General features: G+C 34.3%; 7 protein-coding genes across 9 annotated transcripts in view; 3 read left to right on the forward strand and 4 right to left on the reverse strand.

The window, feature by feature from the left end:
• The window catches only part of LOC108965280, a 70,137-nt gene extending 67,329 nt beyond the window's left edge, over positions 1-2,808 (reverse strand). For all 3 annotated transcript variants that reach the window (XM_018927574.1, XM_018927576.1, XM_018927575.1), the window contains exon 1: positions 2,339-2,808. The gene's annotated coding sequence lies outside the window, so the exon portion shown is untranslated. The remainder of the gene's footprint in view (positions 1-2,338) is intronic.
• Positions 2,809-3,138: 330 nt separating this feature from the next.
• LOC108965283 (39S ribosomal protein L34, mitochondrial) lies at positions 3,139-3,660 on the forward strand. Its single transcript, XM_018927578.1, has 2 exons — positions 3,139-3,263; positions 3,319-3,660. Exons 1-2 carry the CDS (start codon positions 3,238-3,240, stop codon positions 3,539-3,541), a joined length of 249 nt encoding a protein of 82 aa, XP_018783123.1. The 5' UTR covers positions 3,139-3,237; the 3' UTR covers positions 3,542-3,660.
• On the reverse strand, positions 3,600-7,423 carry LOC108965282 (polynucleotide 5'-hydroxyl-kinase NOL9). The gene is made up of 4 exons (XM_018927577.1): positions 6,438-7,423; positions 4,206-6,378; positions 4,000-4,145; positions 3,600-3,941 (listed from the first exon to the last, which is right to left on the reverse strand). The coding sequence occupies exons 1-4, from the start codon at positions 7,363-7,365 to the stop codon at positions 3,679-3,681; spliced, it is 3,510 nt and encodes a 1,169-aa protein (XP_018783122.1). The 5' UTR covers positions 7,366-7,423; the 3' UTR covers positions 3,600-3,678.
• Positions 7,424-8,628: 1,205 nt separating this feature from the next.
• Positions 8,629-11,415, reverse strand: LOC108965248 (GTP-binding protein Rit2). The gene is made up of 6 exons (XM_018927514.1): positions 11,200-11,415; positions 10,764-10,949; positions 10,642-10,698; positions 10,308-10,573; positions 10,115-10,243; positions 8,629-10,044 (listed from the first exon to the last, which is right to left on the reverse strand). The coding sequence occupies exons 2-6, from the start codon at positions 10,843-10,845 to the stop codon at positions 9,931-9,933; spliced, it is 648 nt and encodes a 215-aa protein (XP_018783059.1). The 5' UTR covers positions 10,846-10,949; positions 11,200-11,415; the 3' UTR covers positions 8,629-9,930.
• Positions 11,416-11,947: 532 nt separating this feature from the next.
• Positions 11,948-12,889, forward strand: LOC108965251 (RNA-binding protein 48). The gene is made up of 3 exons (XM_018927518.1): positions 11,948-12,178; positions 12,247-12,391; positions 12,451-12,889. Exons 1-3 carry the CDS (start codon positions 12,083-12,085, stop codon positions 12,729-12,731), a joined length of 522 nt encoding a protein of 173 aa, XP_018783063.1. The 5' UTR covers positions 11,948-12,082; the 3' UTR covers positions 12,732-12,889.
• LOC108965250 (presenilins-associated rhomboid-like protein, mitochondrial) lies at positions 12,805-14,540 on the reverse strand. Its single transcript, XM_018927517.1, has 7 exons — positions 14,399-14,540; positions 14,138-14,336; positions 13,776-14,073; positions 13,497-13,717; positions 13,324-13,425; positions 13,167-13,264; positions 12,805-13,099 (listed from the first exon to the last, which is right to left on the reverse strand). Exons 1-7 carry the CDS (start codon positions 14,443-14,445, stop codon positions 13,015-13,017), a joined length of 1,050 nt encoding a protein of 349 aa, XP_018783062.1. The 5' UTR covers positions 14,446-14,540; the 3' UTR covers positions 12,805-13,014.
• Positions 14,541-14,956: 416 nt separating this feature from the next.
• LOC108965298 (protein rigor mortis) overlaps positions 14,957-17,874 on the forward strand; it is a 13,905-nt gene continuing 10,987 nt past the window's right edge. Inside the window, exons 1-4 of the mRNA XM_018927614.1 lie at positions 14,957-15,139; positions 15,201-16,841; positions 16,915-17,251; positions 17,325-17,493. Of these exons, the coding sequence (XP_018783159.1) occupies positions 15,091-15,139; positions 15,201-16,841; positions 16,915-17,251; positions 17,325-17,493 (2,196 nt within the window). The 5' untranslated portion in view covers positions 14,957-15,090. The remainder of the gene's footprint in view (positions 15,140-15,200; positions 16,842-16,914; positions 17,252-17,324; positions 17,494-17,874) is intronic.

Raw genomic sequence — 17,874 nt, forward strand, 5'->3', positions numbered from 1 at the left:
TTAAAGAAATTACACCCGACCGCACAAAACAACCCACAATTATAAATAAAAATAAAGACATATACATAAACATACACATATACGCATATACATACATCTATACAATTAAAATTATGTGTCCAAATGCACAGATGTGTACACATTTGTATAGCACAGTGTCTGCCTGCCACTTTGGTGCAGAACGCACTCGAATAACCCGGGCGTGAGTTCAAGTAAAAACAATTATGAATTGTAATTTTAGTAAATACGCAAAGCAACGCAAAACCACTAAAAATATGCTGGAGATGATGAGATGAGCAAGGCGCACAGTGRAACTGCTGCTTGTGCAGTGGTTCTCTAATTGGGCGCTGCGGCGCTTCTCTACTCCACGACGATAGTTTTATGCTGTGGCAAGAACCAAAACCAACAACAAGCGTAAGTGCAGGTTGTCTGCAGGTGATGTGGTGAGCTTTTTTCTCCAAAACTTGCGGATAATTTTGCAAAAGTCGTTAAACTATCACTTTTCGGCATGAAATAATAATATTATATTTGTTTACAGCTTTGATCGGTGATATACGAGAAACATCCTTTGCAGGTGTCGCAAAAACCATTAAGTTATAAATTTGTCAGAAGCTTGAGCCTTGTGGAAAACCAAAGTATTTTAACTGCGTAAATAATATAGAGAAGGTGAAAAATAAACCTGATAACAAATAAAAACGTTGGAAACCCAATAAAGTACATAACATACATATATAAATCAGCGTGATGAGCTAAATCGAATTAGCCATTTCTGCCCAACTGTATATACGCGAACTAGTCCCTCAGTTTTTGGGATATCGATATGAAATTTTGCAATCATCCCTTCCTTCACAAGAACRAAGTCAAAATCAAAATCGTCGTTATCAAACTACTATAGCATATCTTCGAAAAAATTGTTCAGATCAAACCACTATAGCATATAGCTGGCAAACAAACTGATCGATCAAAATCAAATTCATAGGGATCTTTATATTATTAGTGACAAGTTGTTTTTTTTTCTTGTAGTGGCTAAATTCTGCCAAGTTGACAGACCACAGTCGGATAAAAATCCGGGTCTGTTTTGGTTTCATAGACCCGACTGTCGTGCGAACGATGAAAGGTATTAAACTGCGGTGCAGTCTTTGTAACTGAAACAAACTTCATTGCAACATAAAAAATAAACTAAATATACTTATACTACTTGTAMATACTACTATTTAAAATATTACCAACATTTTAATTATATTTCCCTATAATTTGCTAATTATCAAACTAGCTTAATTGTTTTTAACAAACTTTTTCTTAGAAACAAAATTTGGGTCAGATTTCGATTTTATGAAATAAATACGTAAAAATTTCACAATTTTCAATTTCACGCTGCTTTGTGTCACGGCTGCCAACAACTCAACCCTCTATCTGCGATCACATACATAAATGTATAAACATTAATACAACCGGCGCTATTTTACAAGTCATTTGGTTGGCCGAGTGAACGCGCACCAGCTGCCCTCAACGGCGATCCGCCGTCAAAGAAATTTAAGATGAGGGTGTTGGTGCAACTGACAAATTCCCTTTGTACGCACGCAAAAACAACAATAATAAATCGCATTTACACCAGCATCAAACATAGCATCATTGCAAATATATGTATGTATTAGCACGCACGATTTTCTAATCCTCCCTCGCGCATCCAATGCTGAATTCCACTCCCTACCCATTAAATTTGTGTGAAATGTGCAGATTGAAGCAACAAAGCAAATACTCTGTACCGCTGTTGGACACAACACAAACGCCCATCGGCTAATACGATATTTGCAGATTTACGTAGCGACAGCTGACTATGCACTCCAATAACTTTGCAGCGTCAGATTGTGGGTGATGATGAGGAAGAATGTTGTTGCCTCTTACTTAACTCGTTTGGTAATTGTCATACGSCTAAAACACTTCACTCCCGGCCATTATTGCTTGCTGCCACTTTTGCATGCCTCAAATTCAATTTACTTATCCCCGCAGACAGAGCAAAGCAAAAATCGATTTTCCTGCCACTATACTCTGGACTGAAGCTGTATTTTTTTGGGGGTAAAATACATGGACTTGGATCAACCTCCTTACCTAGTCAAAACATCAAAGGTATCACGAATTTACAATTGGGGAAATCATTTGTGTGTATGTATGTATAGGAAAAAAAAATTGCTTGTACGGAAATGAAGTTCAACATATGTACATACATACATACATTTTCACTTATATGCAGACTCAATCGATTATGTAGTATATTCGCAAATACATTTATACTTAGCTATGTACAGTGACTTGTAAAGGTTTTTGTACTGGTGCTTACCTTTCGTAATGCAATTATAATCCAGGCCTATGCAAAGGCCGCAACCGTTCTTTTGCTAGTCGTACTTTTCATTTCATTCACTTCAACTTCAAATAACTAATAAATTAGTTATTATTTTTAATATACTTAATGTAGGTATATAAAACCGAGAAAAGGTTAGTAAAATATTTGTTAAAAAACTTTTTTTATAACTATTTATTACGTGAAAACTTTAATTCCCAGCTTTGAGTGCAACTCTCGGGTTGTATAAAAAATCTTCAATTCACACAATTTATACACTATTTAGAATTTCACTGGTCATTTGAATTATAATTCACTATTATGTACTTTTATTTTACATTTTCTTTATTTTCCGATTTTTCAGTACACATAATTCACTAAAGCCTATAAAACTAGTTAGCTTTATTGTTGGAGCACAGCTCGCACTTGAATGAACATAAAACGTCGGCGGTAAAAACGAATACCGTGCAAGAGAGTACTGTGGGCTAAAATAAGCAAAGCAGCTGCGCAAGGTACAACGCCACACATGACAGCTGTCAGTGGTGGTTTTGTTTTCGCTACATCTTACCATTGAATTAAAGTCACCATATCTTTATATTACGATCTACAAAAATTTWAAATGATCGCAGTTCTAAATTGTTTTTGTATGATTCTACTAGTTGCAATTAATAGGTTCCAGAGGCATAAACTTAGTAAAGTTTTTTTTAAATTATGTCCCTTTGCTTGAAATTACTTATAATAGATTTTTAATAACTAATTATTCATCAGCTACATGGCAGCATAAGCCCACACTGAACATACCAGCAAACAAACAGCTGACTTTTTACTTATAGGAATCCAATATCAACTGCTCACATAATCCTTATTTTGATTTGCTATTAGTTCAATTCACCTTAGAAATGTCGTTCCTAAATATATTAAACCGGTATGTAAAAATATATCTATTATTGGATACGGTAAAAATATATTATAATTTACAGGTCATTCCTTGGAGCTGTCAATTTCGCGCAAACTATAGTAAGTCGAGATGCACATGTATTCAATCGGACTATACTGAAGACTAAACTCCGTTGCCACTTTCCCAAACCACGCGAGGTGAAACGCATTAACGTTCATGGTTGGGAAAAGCGTATGTCAACCCCAGAGGGACGTCGAGTGTTAATGCGTCGGATACTTAAAGGAAGACATGTACTATCGCATTAATAATATAGTTCATTGATAGTGCAAGTAAAAACCAAACAAAATTAATACAAGAAGCCGRTTGTGTAACGCACTCTATGTTTTACTCATCGAGTCATTAAATACAATTAACAGAAAATACATTAAATGTAATTATTACACTAATCGTTRAGTACGTTTTTATGTTTTCCCGTCAGAAATTGTACTGGTCGACGATAAATTTGTTTAATCGATCTGGAAGTATTTGYATCAGCAGTATTGTAAAGATAGGCCGCCATATTAGAAACTTTTGGCCCTTGATTTGTGAACAACGATGTCGGTAATGGCATTTCACCCAAGGCTAAGCAATTGACTGTGCTTAGTTTGTCGTAAGACATTGCCGGTAACAAATATAATTTTTTTAAGTCAAYAGCACGCACAATGCCTACAAATACATATATTAAATTTATATAACAAAAAGTTTGAAAGAAATTAATACACACCAATGCCAAAACATTCGAGTGGTCCGCTATTTTCATCTTCCTTCCGACACAAGTAAACCAAATTAGCCTCCAAAGCGTGTAGCAGCTCTTCGTGTGTGGATTTATTGGAAACCAAATTCACCAGGTGTAGTTTATCAATAAAAACACTAAAAAAAAAATGTTCTCTTATGAAATTTTAATTAGTGTTTATAAATTGTTTTTTTTACCCAAAAGGCACACAATCCGCCAGCCACTCAGCACTACCTTGCAATACTTCGCTCAGTCGTGATAAAAACGTGGCATAGCGCAAATCCTTAGCACCCATTTCCCATTCACGTTGATAGCGACTTTCTTGCWGCACAGCCGAAGATAATACATGTAGGCGATACTCTAGCTTTGGAGAWTCACTCTTTTCCGCTTTGAATTCGTCCTGCGTGTAAATTGTACGATCTAACCTAGCTAGCGCATGCGAATGCAATAATATATCAAAATTATTAATTTCTCGGTTGCTTTGCAATTGCACCACATCGGTGGGTCTTATTAGTTGCGTAATAAGGTGCAYCACTTCCAAGCCAAATCCTTTATTATAACCCATTGTATTAATCAGCCACGGCATCTSCGCGAATTCCGTGTTTGAATGACAGTACTCAATGAGTTGTTTAACGGCACGCATATACGCTTGAGCGCAAAGTATTATGTTGCTGTGTCCAACAGCGTACGCACGTGTAGGTTGGTGGTTAAGAAAGAAACCAGGTCCTAATAACGGCTGTGTTAAAACTGTGCAAGAAACAGTTTGTGGTGTGAAAAGTTCCGCTTGCCCAATATCGAGGTCAATGACAAGCACACGTTCCCTACGCTCCAAATGACGGTTTAAAAGATAACGTAGAAGCGTCGACTTTCCCACCGATTTGCCACCGGCGAGTAGAACTTTCGATCGTTTTGTAAAGTATAATTCACGCCACTCCCTAGGTATACGCAAAGACCTTTCAGTGTTTATGTTTAATACGCAATCCAGCGAATATTCACTGGCATAGAGCGGTCGATCTGGTAGTATGGAATTCATGTTGGGAAAAACATTTTCATTCATATATTTTTTGAAAATATTTTTCAGTTTTTTTCGACGATTATTACGTTTCAACAGCAGCAATGCATCGCTGCCGCTTTCAAAAGCTTTCTCTATACGCTCCAAATCAACTGAACTAAATGCTGATCGCAGAGGATCTATTGAAATTTCAAGTTCTTTATTTATTGTTGAGGGATCGGATGGAAYGCTGGTTATGTCAACGCTACAGCAACCACGTGGTGAAAATATCTCTATCTCTTCAGCAAGGCGCGGTTTATAGCCGTATATTTCTACTTTGCCGGCTAGTAGCGTAAGAGAAATTGTTCCATATAAATAGATAGGTTCTTTCACCAACGCAAGCACAAGATTCGAATTGACAGCGTTTATAAAAATTGAGCTAAAAGTGCTTTGCTCCTGTCCATTGTTTATGATTTCATCTATATWAAAATTTGTAGTTATTTCATCATTAATATTTGCACTTGTGTCCATTTCCTGGTTTACGGGTTCAACCTCTTCAGCAACGCCATCCTCGTTTATGTGTTGAGTGGGCAAATCAACATTATCACTTACAGTTTCCTCTGCAGCCACTATTTTGGTATCGTCATTTACGGTCTGTGTGAGCAAATCGACACTGGCATTTTTAAGTTCTTTCTCAGAAACTTCCTGAGKAACTACTTCATCACGATTCGTTTCGACAGTTTCTTCCACTGGTTCTGGCGTTGTTGTTCTCTCACATATACTAACCGTAATAAAAGTCCCTTTATCACTAAATTTTTGTATCTTTTCGGCTGTGAGTAGATCAAAAATTGGTCGTTCAATTTCAACTTCATCTGAACTAATCACACTTTGATTACTTTCTTGTGGAAYGCAGTTTTCTACATTAACGATACCTATATTGAAACTTGGTTTTCGTTTCTTAATTTGTATACTATCTTYACTATCACAATCGCTATCGCAAACATTTCCGCTTGAAGTATATTTCAAGTTTATATCCTCTTCAGGTATAGAGCTTTCGTCACTTAATTCTTCATACGAACTGAAATCACTCTCTGAGTTGTACAGCTGAAAACCATCTTCATCAACAATGGGTACCAGTTGTGGGCAGTCGCTTTCATTTACGACTTTTTCTTTCAAATTATCCGTTAAGAGTGGTTGTGCTTTATTCGCTGGTACAAATTGCAGGTTTAATTTATGTAACTCAGTTTTGGCATATGCATCCGGTTGTTTTATTTCATTAATTTTACTTTCTACAACCAATTCAACGACCTGCGGCTCATCGTTTTCACTATCGAAATCTACATTATGCTCTTTTCCTAAATCATGTTTCTGTGCAGTACCTGTGGTCATATAAAAATTATATAGTAAATATATTTGTAAAATAAATACTGTCACTCACCTCTGTGTATGACTAGATCTTCTGCAACATTTCGTGGCAGTTCATAATCTGGATCAGGTCCCGAAAATACATCAGAGTCATAATCGTAACTCTCATTTTCACTTTCAGTGWATTTAGAATCAGAATCGTCATACTCATAGTCATCAAAATAGTGCTCATTTTCATCAGATTCGGAATAGTCATCAGAATCATCAGTATAACTGTCATATTGATCATGAGATCCATTATCATCTTCAAAACTATAATCCTCATCGGAATCATAATAATCCTCACTATCTTCGCTACCCGAAGTTTCCACATTATTACTTCCGTTGTGATGCACCAAAGGCAAATCAATTTTTGACTTTTTATTCACAACTTTTGCTTTTTTGTTGTCTTTGGTCGTTTTCGTACCTTTACCATTAATTTTTGTATTTAATTGAACTTCTACGATTTTACCTCTGCCAAGTGTTTTTACATTTTTGTTTTGCTTATTTGGTGGGTTGCTGGATTTATTTTTCTTCTTGGTAGCATCATTTTGWTGAAGCTTYCTTTTCCTACTATTATTTTTTGTCTTTGCTTCAGTTGGATTACTTTTTGGTTTACCCATTGTTATGGGAATCGGTTTCGTCTTTAACGCCTCTTTATAAGCATTGTCCTTTTTTGTTGGSAACGGCTTCGTCTTCAACTGARCTTTTTGAACATTGCTAATTTTTTTAGGAAACGATTTTGTCTTTACTGCCGCTTTATAAGAATTGTCCATTTTTGTTGGTAGCGGCTTCGTCTTCAACTGATCTTTATGAGCATTGCCCATTTTTGTAGGAAGCGGTTTCGTTTCTAACTGAGCATTSCCATTGACTTGATTAACTTTGACATTACCCTTCTTAAACAGCTTTGTAAGCCGCTGACGCAGCTTATCACGTTTATCATTATTCTTTTCAGTTTTCATTATAATAACTTATTTTTTTAGACGCAAATGTTATTCTCAAATCAACTGTTAAAAACGTGCAAACGAAAAACCAAAACAAATCGCACGTTCCATTGTGCTGCGGTGTTGCCATATCTTTCTTTCTTTATGGGGGAATATAGCTTATTACGGTGACTATAGCTTATATTGTATTGTGAGAGATTTACAAATGTGTTTAAAAATTCATTAAAAAAATTAGTGTATGCCTTTTCAATCTACTAACGTGCAAATATCGAAATTGGATTTTAAACTACGTTTAGTACCGAAAATTAGAAATTTTGTGACGTCATCAATGCTAGCGCTTAATAACTCCGTAGATGTAGGATATCTTCTTCCCGCAAAGGACTTGCCATAAAAATAAACATATAGAAATTGTTATTTAAACCGTTTTTTAATATTTCCTATTGCAATATTTTTATAGTGTAACCTAACCTCAAAGTTTGAGTGTTAAAATGAGTTCTGTCATCCATGTAAGTGAGTGAAACAAACACAATTCTATTTCGCAATATTCTAATTTTATTTATAATGGTATTAGGAGACATAAAGTATAATATTATTTACGTTTTTGATTTTTAAACATTTGCTTTCATCAATAATTTAATTAAATAAATCAAMTATTTAATATAAATTGATATTATTTGTATAAAATAAAGCATAATTGTACACGGTACACAGGAAAATAAAAAACATAACAACAACAACTACATATTAATGTTTATATATCTTTTTCTTTGACTTTTGTTGAGAATTTAAATATTTATGTACAAATTGTTTTCCGCCTCTTGAGATTAATGTAATATTTATTTCACAAAACAATAGCTGGATACAATCAATTAATACATTGTGTTTACGTAGAAACAAATACACACAGGTTTACTCAAATTAAACTTATTTCTACAAACAAAAAACCAAAACAAAAAAAAATACAATAAATATACTTTTAAATAATTCACTCAACAACAAAGGAACTTACAGTTTCAATTTCTTGTGTAGTTAATATGGTATAGCTGACCATTTCAAATCTGATATAATCTTGTGAGTTTTTATGCTATAATTTTTTTTATTGGAACATGTTACCCGAGTGTTTGTGTAATGTTTGTGCTTGTAAAAGTAATATTATTCACCCAGGTACAATAAGATGTACATATACATATTTACAAATTTCATAAATAAAGCAACAACAAAAAAATTAATATTTATTACATATTATCTAACAATAAAAAATAATAAATATATTAAAGCTTTTCAAATTAATTGCTATAACTAATATATATGTGTTTCAACTATATTTATATAGTACGACTCATTTTGAATTCACAATTCAAAATAAACTGTTTATGTTGAGTACACTTTACATGTAAAATTTCAACTAGATAACACATCTGTAACAATTTTTTTAATAGTAGTACAATATGTAGGGGGAAATTTTCGCAGACTGATAGTACGATTTTCAACAAATCCTTATAATTCTAATATGGCCCGTATAGAATTCGCGCTGAATGGCGCATTCAATAGTTAGTTAGTTACGTTTATTTATCACTTTTTGGGATAAAAGTCTTAGAGCTTTCAAGTGGTAGTATTTGCATAAAATTAACAAGTTCTATTTAAATTAACTAGTTGATTATTGTTTTTTTTTTTTACTTAACATATTCACTATTTTTGTATATTGTATTAAGTCATCTAATTGTATTACGGAAGTATCGTAAATATGTATAATTATTAAAGATTCATTAATAATTGAGTAAAATTTTAAGAATTTGTATTTGTTTCCTTCTTGTATAATATTTATAATTTATTAGTTGTCATGTTGCATGCTCTAGCATTCATTATATACTGCATTTATATTATATATGCATGTACATATATACGTTTACATGTGCAAAACATGTAGTACATATTATATTATACACATTCATACGTATTTGTTGGACAGGTTGAATAGTTTATTGCTGTTTTTAGAGAGATTTTTGAAAAAATATGCACTTTTCAGTTTTATATGTGAATAAATTCTTTAAATATTTCCCTTTTTACTTTTTAACACTCAAAACTATCACACGAGCTTTCGACACGATTTTCTTATTGAAATAAAAACAAAACCTATAAAGAAAATCACTATGACTTTTTCTCTGCCTTGCTATTTTGACATTTGAGCAAACGGTTATAAAAATTCTGTCACTAACTAAAAATGTTAAATAGTTCCAAATTAATCTTGCATAGAAAAAATAAATAAATTACATTTTTTTTGGAAATGTATAAAATAAATTAAGAAAATATATATTAGGTCGTAGCTTGGCTAACTAATGCAACTTTAAGCGCTTACTTACACACGAGATGTCACATACCTTATTGGAACTGGCAAAGAAATTATAGATTGATTTGAGCAGTAGGAAATTTTGTTGATATAAATGCTTTTGTTTTTGTTAGATGAAAATGAAAAGTATATGTTCTCAGAATCTCCGCCGATTAGTTGTGTGCGTTTCTAATTATACCAATTTGATTTTACACTTTAATGCGCGCATTTCGCTGGTGTTCTGCATATGCATAGGCCTAATTAAGATTTCTGCGGCGCCGAAAGACCAGAGCGAATATTGAGCGTATGCGCCACCAGCGGCTGCGACGACGAGAATGTAGCTTTTCCGAACTTGTGCCACTGCCATGTGCCTGCAGCGTTAAAAAAACATTCATAATATGAAATAAAATTTAATTTACATTTAATAAACATTTCGCTTACCTCTTTGCGACGTATTTCTCGTACGAGCGTGTAGAATGGTTCATCAATGCAATGTCGCTCACATGCGGACGTCTCAAARAACGGACAACCAAATTGATTTGCCAAATTTTTGCCCTCTTCAGTGCTTACCTATTTGAAAGCAATTTATTCATATTTTTAAGCTTGTACGGTGATAGAAATGACAGAAATTTACCTTTCTTGCTAAAACCAAATCGATTTTGTTTGCAATTAGTACCAATGGTATGTCTTCGGATAGTCGTACGCGTTGTATTAGTTTACGATACTCTGACGCCTCTTGAAAACTATGCCGGTCCGTCACTGAGTAACATATTATGAAACCTTCACCACAACGCATATACTGATCTCGCATGGCCGTAAACTCAACCTGGCCAGCAGTGTCGAGTATGTCCAGCAACGCGGCATCGCCATCAATCACTGCTTGTTGTTGATAGGAATCCTCTGCAAATAATTATTTCAAATGAGATATTTTTTTTTTTTTTTTACTTTTATTACAAGTACTATATTACCGATAGTTGGATCGTGGTAGTCCGTGAAGCTATGACTTACGAATTGCAAGGTAACTGCTAAAATGGGGAAAAAAAGAATTTAATTAAATTCTGTTTTATTCAAATTGAGACTGCTAATTTACCTGATTTACCAACCCCACCATCTCCAAGTATTACAATCTTGTAGACACGCAGTTCGTGTGGCGTATTTCGTTTCTCTGGCATTTTTCCACAGGGTTATTCCTTTGGTTGGGCGAGTAATTTTAGATCTTAAACATTGCAGCCATGGCGATTATTTTAAAAGTTTTCCGGTTCCTAATTTATTTGCTCTACGAAAAAATATAATATTAGTCTTAATACACAGTGCATTACATTACTGACTACTCCGTCCGGTATTAGGTATGTATACTACTCAGTGTTCACATAATAAACACAACTTTTGAAAATGTTGTTGTTAAATTAGTTTATAATTCAAGTTTCTAAAACAAATCAAAAGCATGTTGAAGTACAAGTGTACAAACAAGTAAAACTTTAACTTTTTTAAATTATTTTTCTTTTGTATATCACTTCACTGTTTACCTGGATTTTTTCGCAGCTCCAACCAACTAAAACCACCGACTATTAAACAAATTAGGAATTAGACATTTAATTGTCCATAACCATTTTCGTATTTGCACGCAATTAATTTCAATAACAATATGACGAAATATAATTTATTTATGCTTGTAATGCCAAATTTTAAAATCAATTTAGGTGCGACATTTTCATAATGATTCGATTTTTCAACTTTTCATGTGTATTTAGTGGCATTATGTACTGTCAACAATGACAGCTGAAGCAAAAACAATAACATTGCAGTTTGTATATATGTAAATRCATATTTGTATTTACAACGAACACAGAGTGGTTCTTCATCAGCTGGTTTTGTGACTACGATTAGAAAGGCTTATTTCACCATACTAAAACCAATTAGATTTATTGGTGTTCGCATTATACATCTTTAAGTATCAGTTCTTGAAGGAAAAATACAAGTTTCTTATTAGAACGTTTTTAATATATTCACATTCTCCCAATAAGMGCAGATGATGGTAAGCCTTTGGTGATTTCATATATTATATATTTATACCAGGTAATGAATTTTTGCCTATGTTTTGTACATTATTTGATTGAAGATACTTGAATCGACTTCCTGAAGATGTATTAGAGCGTTATTAACATTTAAAAATGGTCTCTCCAAGTTAAAAAATTCTGGGTATGGTGAATTACAACTGAAATCGATATAATTTGAAGACTCTGATATATCGATAATACTTGAAGGTCAATTCGATTTCAAATACATGTYTCATCCTAGTARACAAAATTACRCTTAAGCAKATAATAGTTTTAAAAATGTATATACATAGTGTATTTTTGAATAAAACAAGGTATTCCCTCGAGATATATGACCTGTAAATTGTAAATTATGGATGGAAAGAAAGTTTCAACACACCATATAAGACAGAATTATTGCAGGAATCGTTTAGAATACCGAAGAGGTCGGCGGTTAAGAGCTGTTAAGGTATAACACTGACTTTATACAATTATTCTGATTATCTATATTTTATTTTTTTTTTTCAAAATCAACAGGYCTACACTGTAGCAAATGAATCAAAACACCTTCTAGTATTTGGGGTGCCCAGGATTAATTTAAAACAAGAGATCAAGTGTAAACTCAAACGCTGTGGAAATATTGAATTCCTACAATGTGTTACAGAGGAGATGGCAATAAAAGGTTATCTAAAAAGAGGGGATATGCAAAATATGTTATTAATTGTTTGCTTTACTTTATAGTGGAGTTGGAAGCCTTTACTGACGTGTACCACGTAAAATTTACAAAAGTGCAGACAGCGCGCTTTGCTAAGCGGTATTTAGATGCACAAGAATTTTATGGCGGTATACTTCATATATCGTATGCTCCGGAGTACGAAACCACGAATGAACTTCGAGAAAAACTCTTACAGAGAAAAGCTGAAATTAAACACCGGCAACAAGTCAACGAAAAAGTGGCAATAATAATGTCAACTGATGCTCAGTGTAGTGAACCGTTAGATAAGAAGAGAAAGGAGCCTTAAGAAACTGGCAATTGCCTGGTATAAACGTAAAATAGAAATACTATATAACTAAGACTAACAAATAGYCGAGCGATTTGGAAATATAAGATTTGCTTTTATTTGTTTTTGCCTCATGAAAAAACGTTATCGATTTAAATACATAAGTATGCATAAAAATATGTGTTGTTTTCACTACTTAATAATAATAATTTACTGAACTACGCATTTAAAATTATTACTGACCACACTTTTATGTGTTTTAACTAGTCTTGAATTTAACAGAAAAGCTTTTGTTTTAAAACTGCTATTTAGTTTTGCGCAAATCATGATACATTGTCAGAAACGGTATCCGCTTCTGCCATAATTCGGTACCGAAGTAAACCCAGAAACTGTAAAAAATGTAAATATAAGTTAAATTCCGCATTGAAACATAAGTATTGCGTTTTAATAACTTACAGTCCAAAAAGAGCACCACCTAAATGGGCGGCATGATCAAAGAACTTCCAGCCTAATATGCAGCCAGCCAGATCAAATCCCATTATAACTTTAATGGCCTTTGTAGTAAATAAAAATAAGATTAATTTAGATAAAGCCATTCAGCATTAAAACTTACCGCTCCCGCCGAAAAATTCAGCATAGGCAGGAATAAGATGCTTAGCTGCGTGTCTGGATATTTAGCACAAACATAAGCCAAAATMGCCATTATCGCGCCGGACTGAAGTATTGAATAAATAATAAATATAAAATTCTATAAATTACAAACTTTTATAAACAAAAAAAAGTTACCGCGCCTATTGAAAGTCCTGGCTTAGAAGTCACCGTTTTATAGATAATACTTGACAGGCTGGCAATCACACCCGCACTCAAATATACACCTAAAAACTGTTCTTTTCCCAAAGACAAAACGCCTGCGTTGGAAAAGCTGTGCAAAACATACATGTTGGCGAATAAATGGAACAWTGAGTAGTGGCTGAAAGTCGATAGGAACATTGGCCAACAAACGGCACCTGAAAAATATATTTGAAATAAATTTTAACACTTTAGTAAAATCTTGAATAAACCTACGTCCTGCAGGATTCGAACAAAAATAAGTCATCATAGTGTTACGCAATGATGGTACACGCCAAAGTCCAAATACTATTACATTCAATGCACAAAGTGGCACAAACACCCGTTCACCGGGTGTAAGTTTATCCCAATGTTGTTTCACTTCCTGCTTTACTTCTTGCCACACGTTTCTATCCTGGCTGACGTTTTGTCTTCGTAGCCAAGGAAATTTACTTTGACGTGCCTTTTCTATCATCATATTACGTGTGTTCTCATATTCCAGTATAGTTACACCCATGAAGCAACCAACACTGAACTGGAGAAGGTAAAAAATTATTCTTTAACATGTTTACAATTTCCACATAATTATTTAATAATACCGCGCCCGTGAATACAAGAGCCTTCACTACGTTACTTGGCGGCACAGCTCCACCTAAAGTATAATTTTCGAATGGTGGCGATGTTTGTAGGCTGCCGCTACGTGGTGGACGCTGATGKCGTGGACTGCTACGCATCGAACGCAATATTATTGTATGAGGTCGCAACAATTTACTACTGTAACTGGGCAATAATGGTTCGCTGTTTTTTCAAGCATTCTTTGTTAATAAACATTGGCGTGCATRAAATCTTGAAATACTCACGCAATTTGTCGGGTCCAGCTGCGACATAAGGCTCTATGTAGAAGCATGTTTTATTTTGAGACTTCTACAACAATTTTTCTTGATAAAATGCAATGTTTCGCAACTTTAACATGCCCCCATTGAATTAAAAACAGCTGTTAATTCCAGTTTGTTTTCATTTTTAATTTGACAGCAGCAAACAGCTGACATCCGATTTCTAATTCGAATAGATTCCAAATACCCTCGGAGAAAAAATTATTTMAAAATAATTTAAATAAAATATAACAACACAACATACGTATATGATACATATATTATAAATATACATATATTGTGGTCATCAGATCTAGAAAAGGATACTCTTAATTTAAATACTAAAGATGCGACGGTTTCAGTTAGATTTCGGGAAAACTTGTAATAAGCTAGCGAACAGTTAGTTATACATTTCAACCACAAATACACCTTCTGCAGATTAATTAGATAATAATGTAATTTATTTCATATAACGATTAAAATTAGTTATTCACTATTTTTAAACAATGTCCTTTAAAAATATTTCCAGTTATAACGATAAGTCGACGAATTTTTAGCATCTCTAATAAAAAGGTAAATGTGAACTCGCAAAYCAAAGACGCCGGTCAAGGAGTGTTTACAAAAAAGTGACGAAGGAGTTGTGCAARAGTATTCGTATAAAACACGTGCATATCAAAAATATGGTTTTGGCAAAAGTGCCAATTACTCCTCAATGGAATTTAACAAACGGTAAATATGTAAATTGTGCTTAAWTGGTCGTGGTATTAATATTTATATTTTCTTAACGAAGGATGTGTTTGCACACCGGATGGTGGCTTCCTTTATGTAGGTTCACGCAGTATTAACTATATCGGTCCAATTCAACAAGTTGATGTCGCAGACGATGAAAATRAACCACCAGTCATTAAAGTTTTCCATACACGTCAAAGTATATTGAGTATAGATGTAGATCCCGGTTGGTCAATAAGCGCTACAGCAGCAGTTAAAGCTTCCGAAAATACAACTGAAGTGGCAAAAACTGCGACCACTAACAATCAGCAAAAGTATTTTGCCGCCTTGGCACAAGATAATTCCGTACAGATTTGGGATTTCGATCGTGGTTGTGCGGTGAGTGGACATAAGGCACACTTTAGCACTGCGTTGTACATGGACGGCAATGGACCATCGCCGCAAGGTGATCATGTACTCTTAAGTTATATGCGCAATCGCAATGTGTTGTCGGTTAATGCACAGGATATTGTGGTGTATTGTGTGGCGTCTAATACTTATTGTCGTCGACCAATGTTTATTTCAAGCAGAAATCAAACACTAACGGTGCTGCGCTGCTCGCCACACAATGAACATATCTTTGCTGTGGGTACCAATCGTGGTTTGGTTGTAATTGGTGACCTACAGAGCATGAGCACATTATATATGTTGCGTGGACATGAGGCTGCAATAACTTCACTATCATGGTGTCCACAAAATGTGCCACCATTTAAACAACAAAAATGTACGCTCAAAGACGAAAATCACATAGCGAACACCAATGCAGAGAAAACTTTGGTTGAGGAATCCCAACAGATAATTGAGGATGCAAAGCAAATAAATGCTGCAGAAAAACGAAATTCTAAAACGCAAAATAATGCTAAAAAATCGATTATGCCCATCGGCAATGATGACATGTTCGACATCTATGACTACGACTATTTGGAAAATGAGTTTGGCGCACCAACAGAAACGGAAAAGAAATTGAAAGAAACTGATGAAAAAATTGTTACTGAGAAATCTGTTGAATGTGGTACAACAACAAATTTCGATTTTGTCGAAGCATGTCAAAGTCTTAAAGGCGAAATTGATGCTTTAAAGCAGGAGCAAGATTACGGAGATGGTGATACCAAACAATTGCCCGATGTCACGCTGGCCGATTGTCAAAAGGTGGCTTGTGCAGAAAATTTATCTTCAAGCTGCGGTGACGATAGCGCTGAGTCAACTGAAGGTAGCTTAGATTTAGCTGAGCGCTCATCGGACGACGAAGTTTGCATCGATGGTGGGGAGTTACACCCAAAACAACAAATACTTCATCAAGTAGAAGTGCACGCAGAGCAATCCAACGATTTGGAAAAGAAAGAAGTTGAAGAGAAGTCGGATCTAGTAACTACTAAGCCTGTAACAGTCGTGAATATTGTTGAAAATGCAGATAAAAACACAACTAAAGCAGTTGAAGTAAAARTTGATGACAATCGCACGGCGACTTCAGAAAGTAATTCAGAACAACCATCTATTGACGGAGTGGTATCTCAAGACAATTCAAACACTGCCGAAAAKAGAGACCAGCGACCGTCATTGTTAGCGTCCGCTAGCGTTGATGGCAGTTTTTGGATTTGGAATGCAAACACCGGCGCAAGTTGTGATCGCTTGCGTGCTATAAACGCAGGCAAACATGGCAAAAGTAAGTGTTATAATTATAATTATTAAATAATAGAAAARGTAACAAAATAGAACAAAATTCAATTTCACGTTAGACACCAGCATACAAATTGACTGGCTGAGCTCAACCGAATTCCTCACCACAAATAAAACTGGTGAACTGTCACTTTGGTCAATGGCACAAGATACACCGATTACTGCCACAAATCCACAACATCAACGTTACAAGTTCAAAGCAGACACCAAAAAATTGTTTCTTCAACGCAGCGTCATGTCCTTCAGCAATTCGCATGCACATAGTTTGCTCTGGTGCTTGTCATCGCATCGTGAAATAAGTTGCGAAAATTTGCAGACTGAAAAATTATTGCTCAAATATTGCTGTGCTTCCACGAATGTTTCGGCGATGCGTGAGTGCCCGGATGACATGAATAAGTAATTAATGGCATATTTAGTAATTTGTAGACAAGTATTTAATGGCAACGCTTTTGTTATTATTGTTTTATAGAATCGCTTTGGCGTTATCCGATCGTCGTGTTGGTATCATTGACATATCCAAGATGTCTGCCACTAATGTGCTCATCGAGAATTTCATACCGCGCATCGATGCTTCTGTGCTGGCGCTTGTTTGGAGTCCGGATAGTAAGCGCTTGGCATTTGGCACGCTAGAAGGCAGGGTGAGTGGCATTTATGGCAACTTTTTTATGTTTCTCAGATTAATTCAGTAATTTATAGGTATATTACTATATATATAAATTAGTGATGTTTATTTTCAATTTGAAATTGTGTTATTTATTTATATTTTATGCTGCGCAAATGTTTTGAAAGGGGTTATTATTTGTAATGGTAATCGATATTTTAAAATAAATTTCAAAATTAAAATATAAAATTAACCTTAGTTTTTTCCAAATTTATAACAATTTTTTTTACATATATTATATATGTACTGATGATTTTTTTTTTTTTCTGGTTCATACGTATTTATTTTAAAGAAATAGTTTTTTTTAATTTTTCATATATTTTGGTCTTAAATTAAATTTTTGCAATGATTTTATAAA

This window comes from Bactrocera latifrons, unplaced genomic scaffold (assembly GCF_001853355.1).
Source record: "Bactrocera latifrons isolate USDA-ARS-PBARC rearing strain unplaced genomic scaffold, ASM185335v1 scaffold_138, whole genome shotgun sequence".
NCBI lineage: Eukaryota > Metazoa > Arthropoda > Insecta > Diptera > Tephritidae > Bactrocera > Bactrocera latifrons.

Excerpts from the sequence above, each read along its gene's own strand:
- LOC108965283 (XM_018927578.1), top strand. The coding sequence starts at position 3,238 with ATGTCGTTCCTAAATATATTAAACCG. Across the intron at positions 3,264-3,318 it reads TTCCTAAATATATTAAACCG|GTCATTCCTTGGAGCTGTCA; the intron begins GTATGTAAAAAT and ends TATAATTTACAG.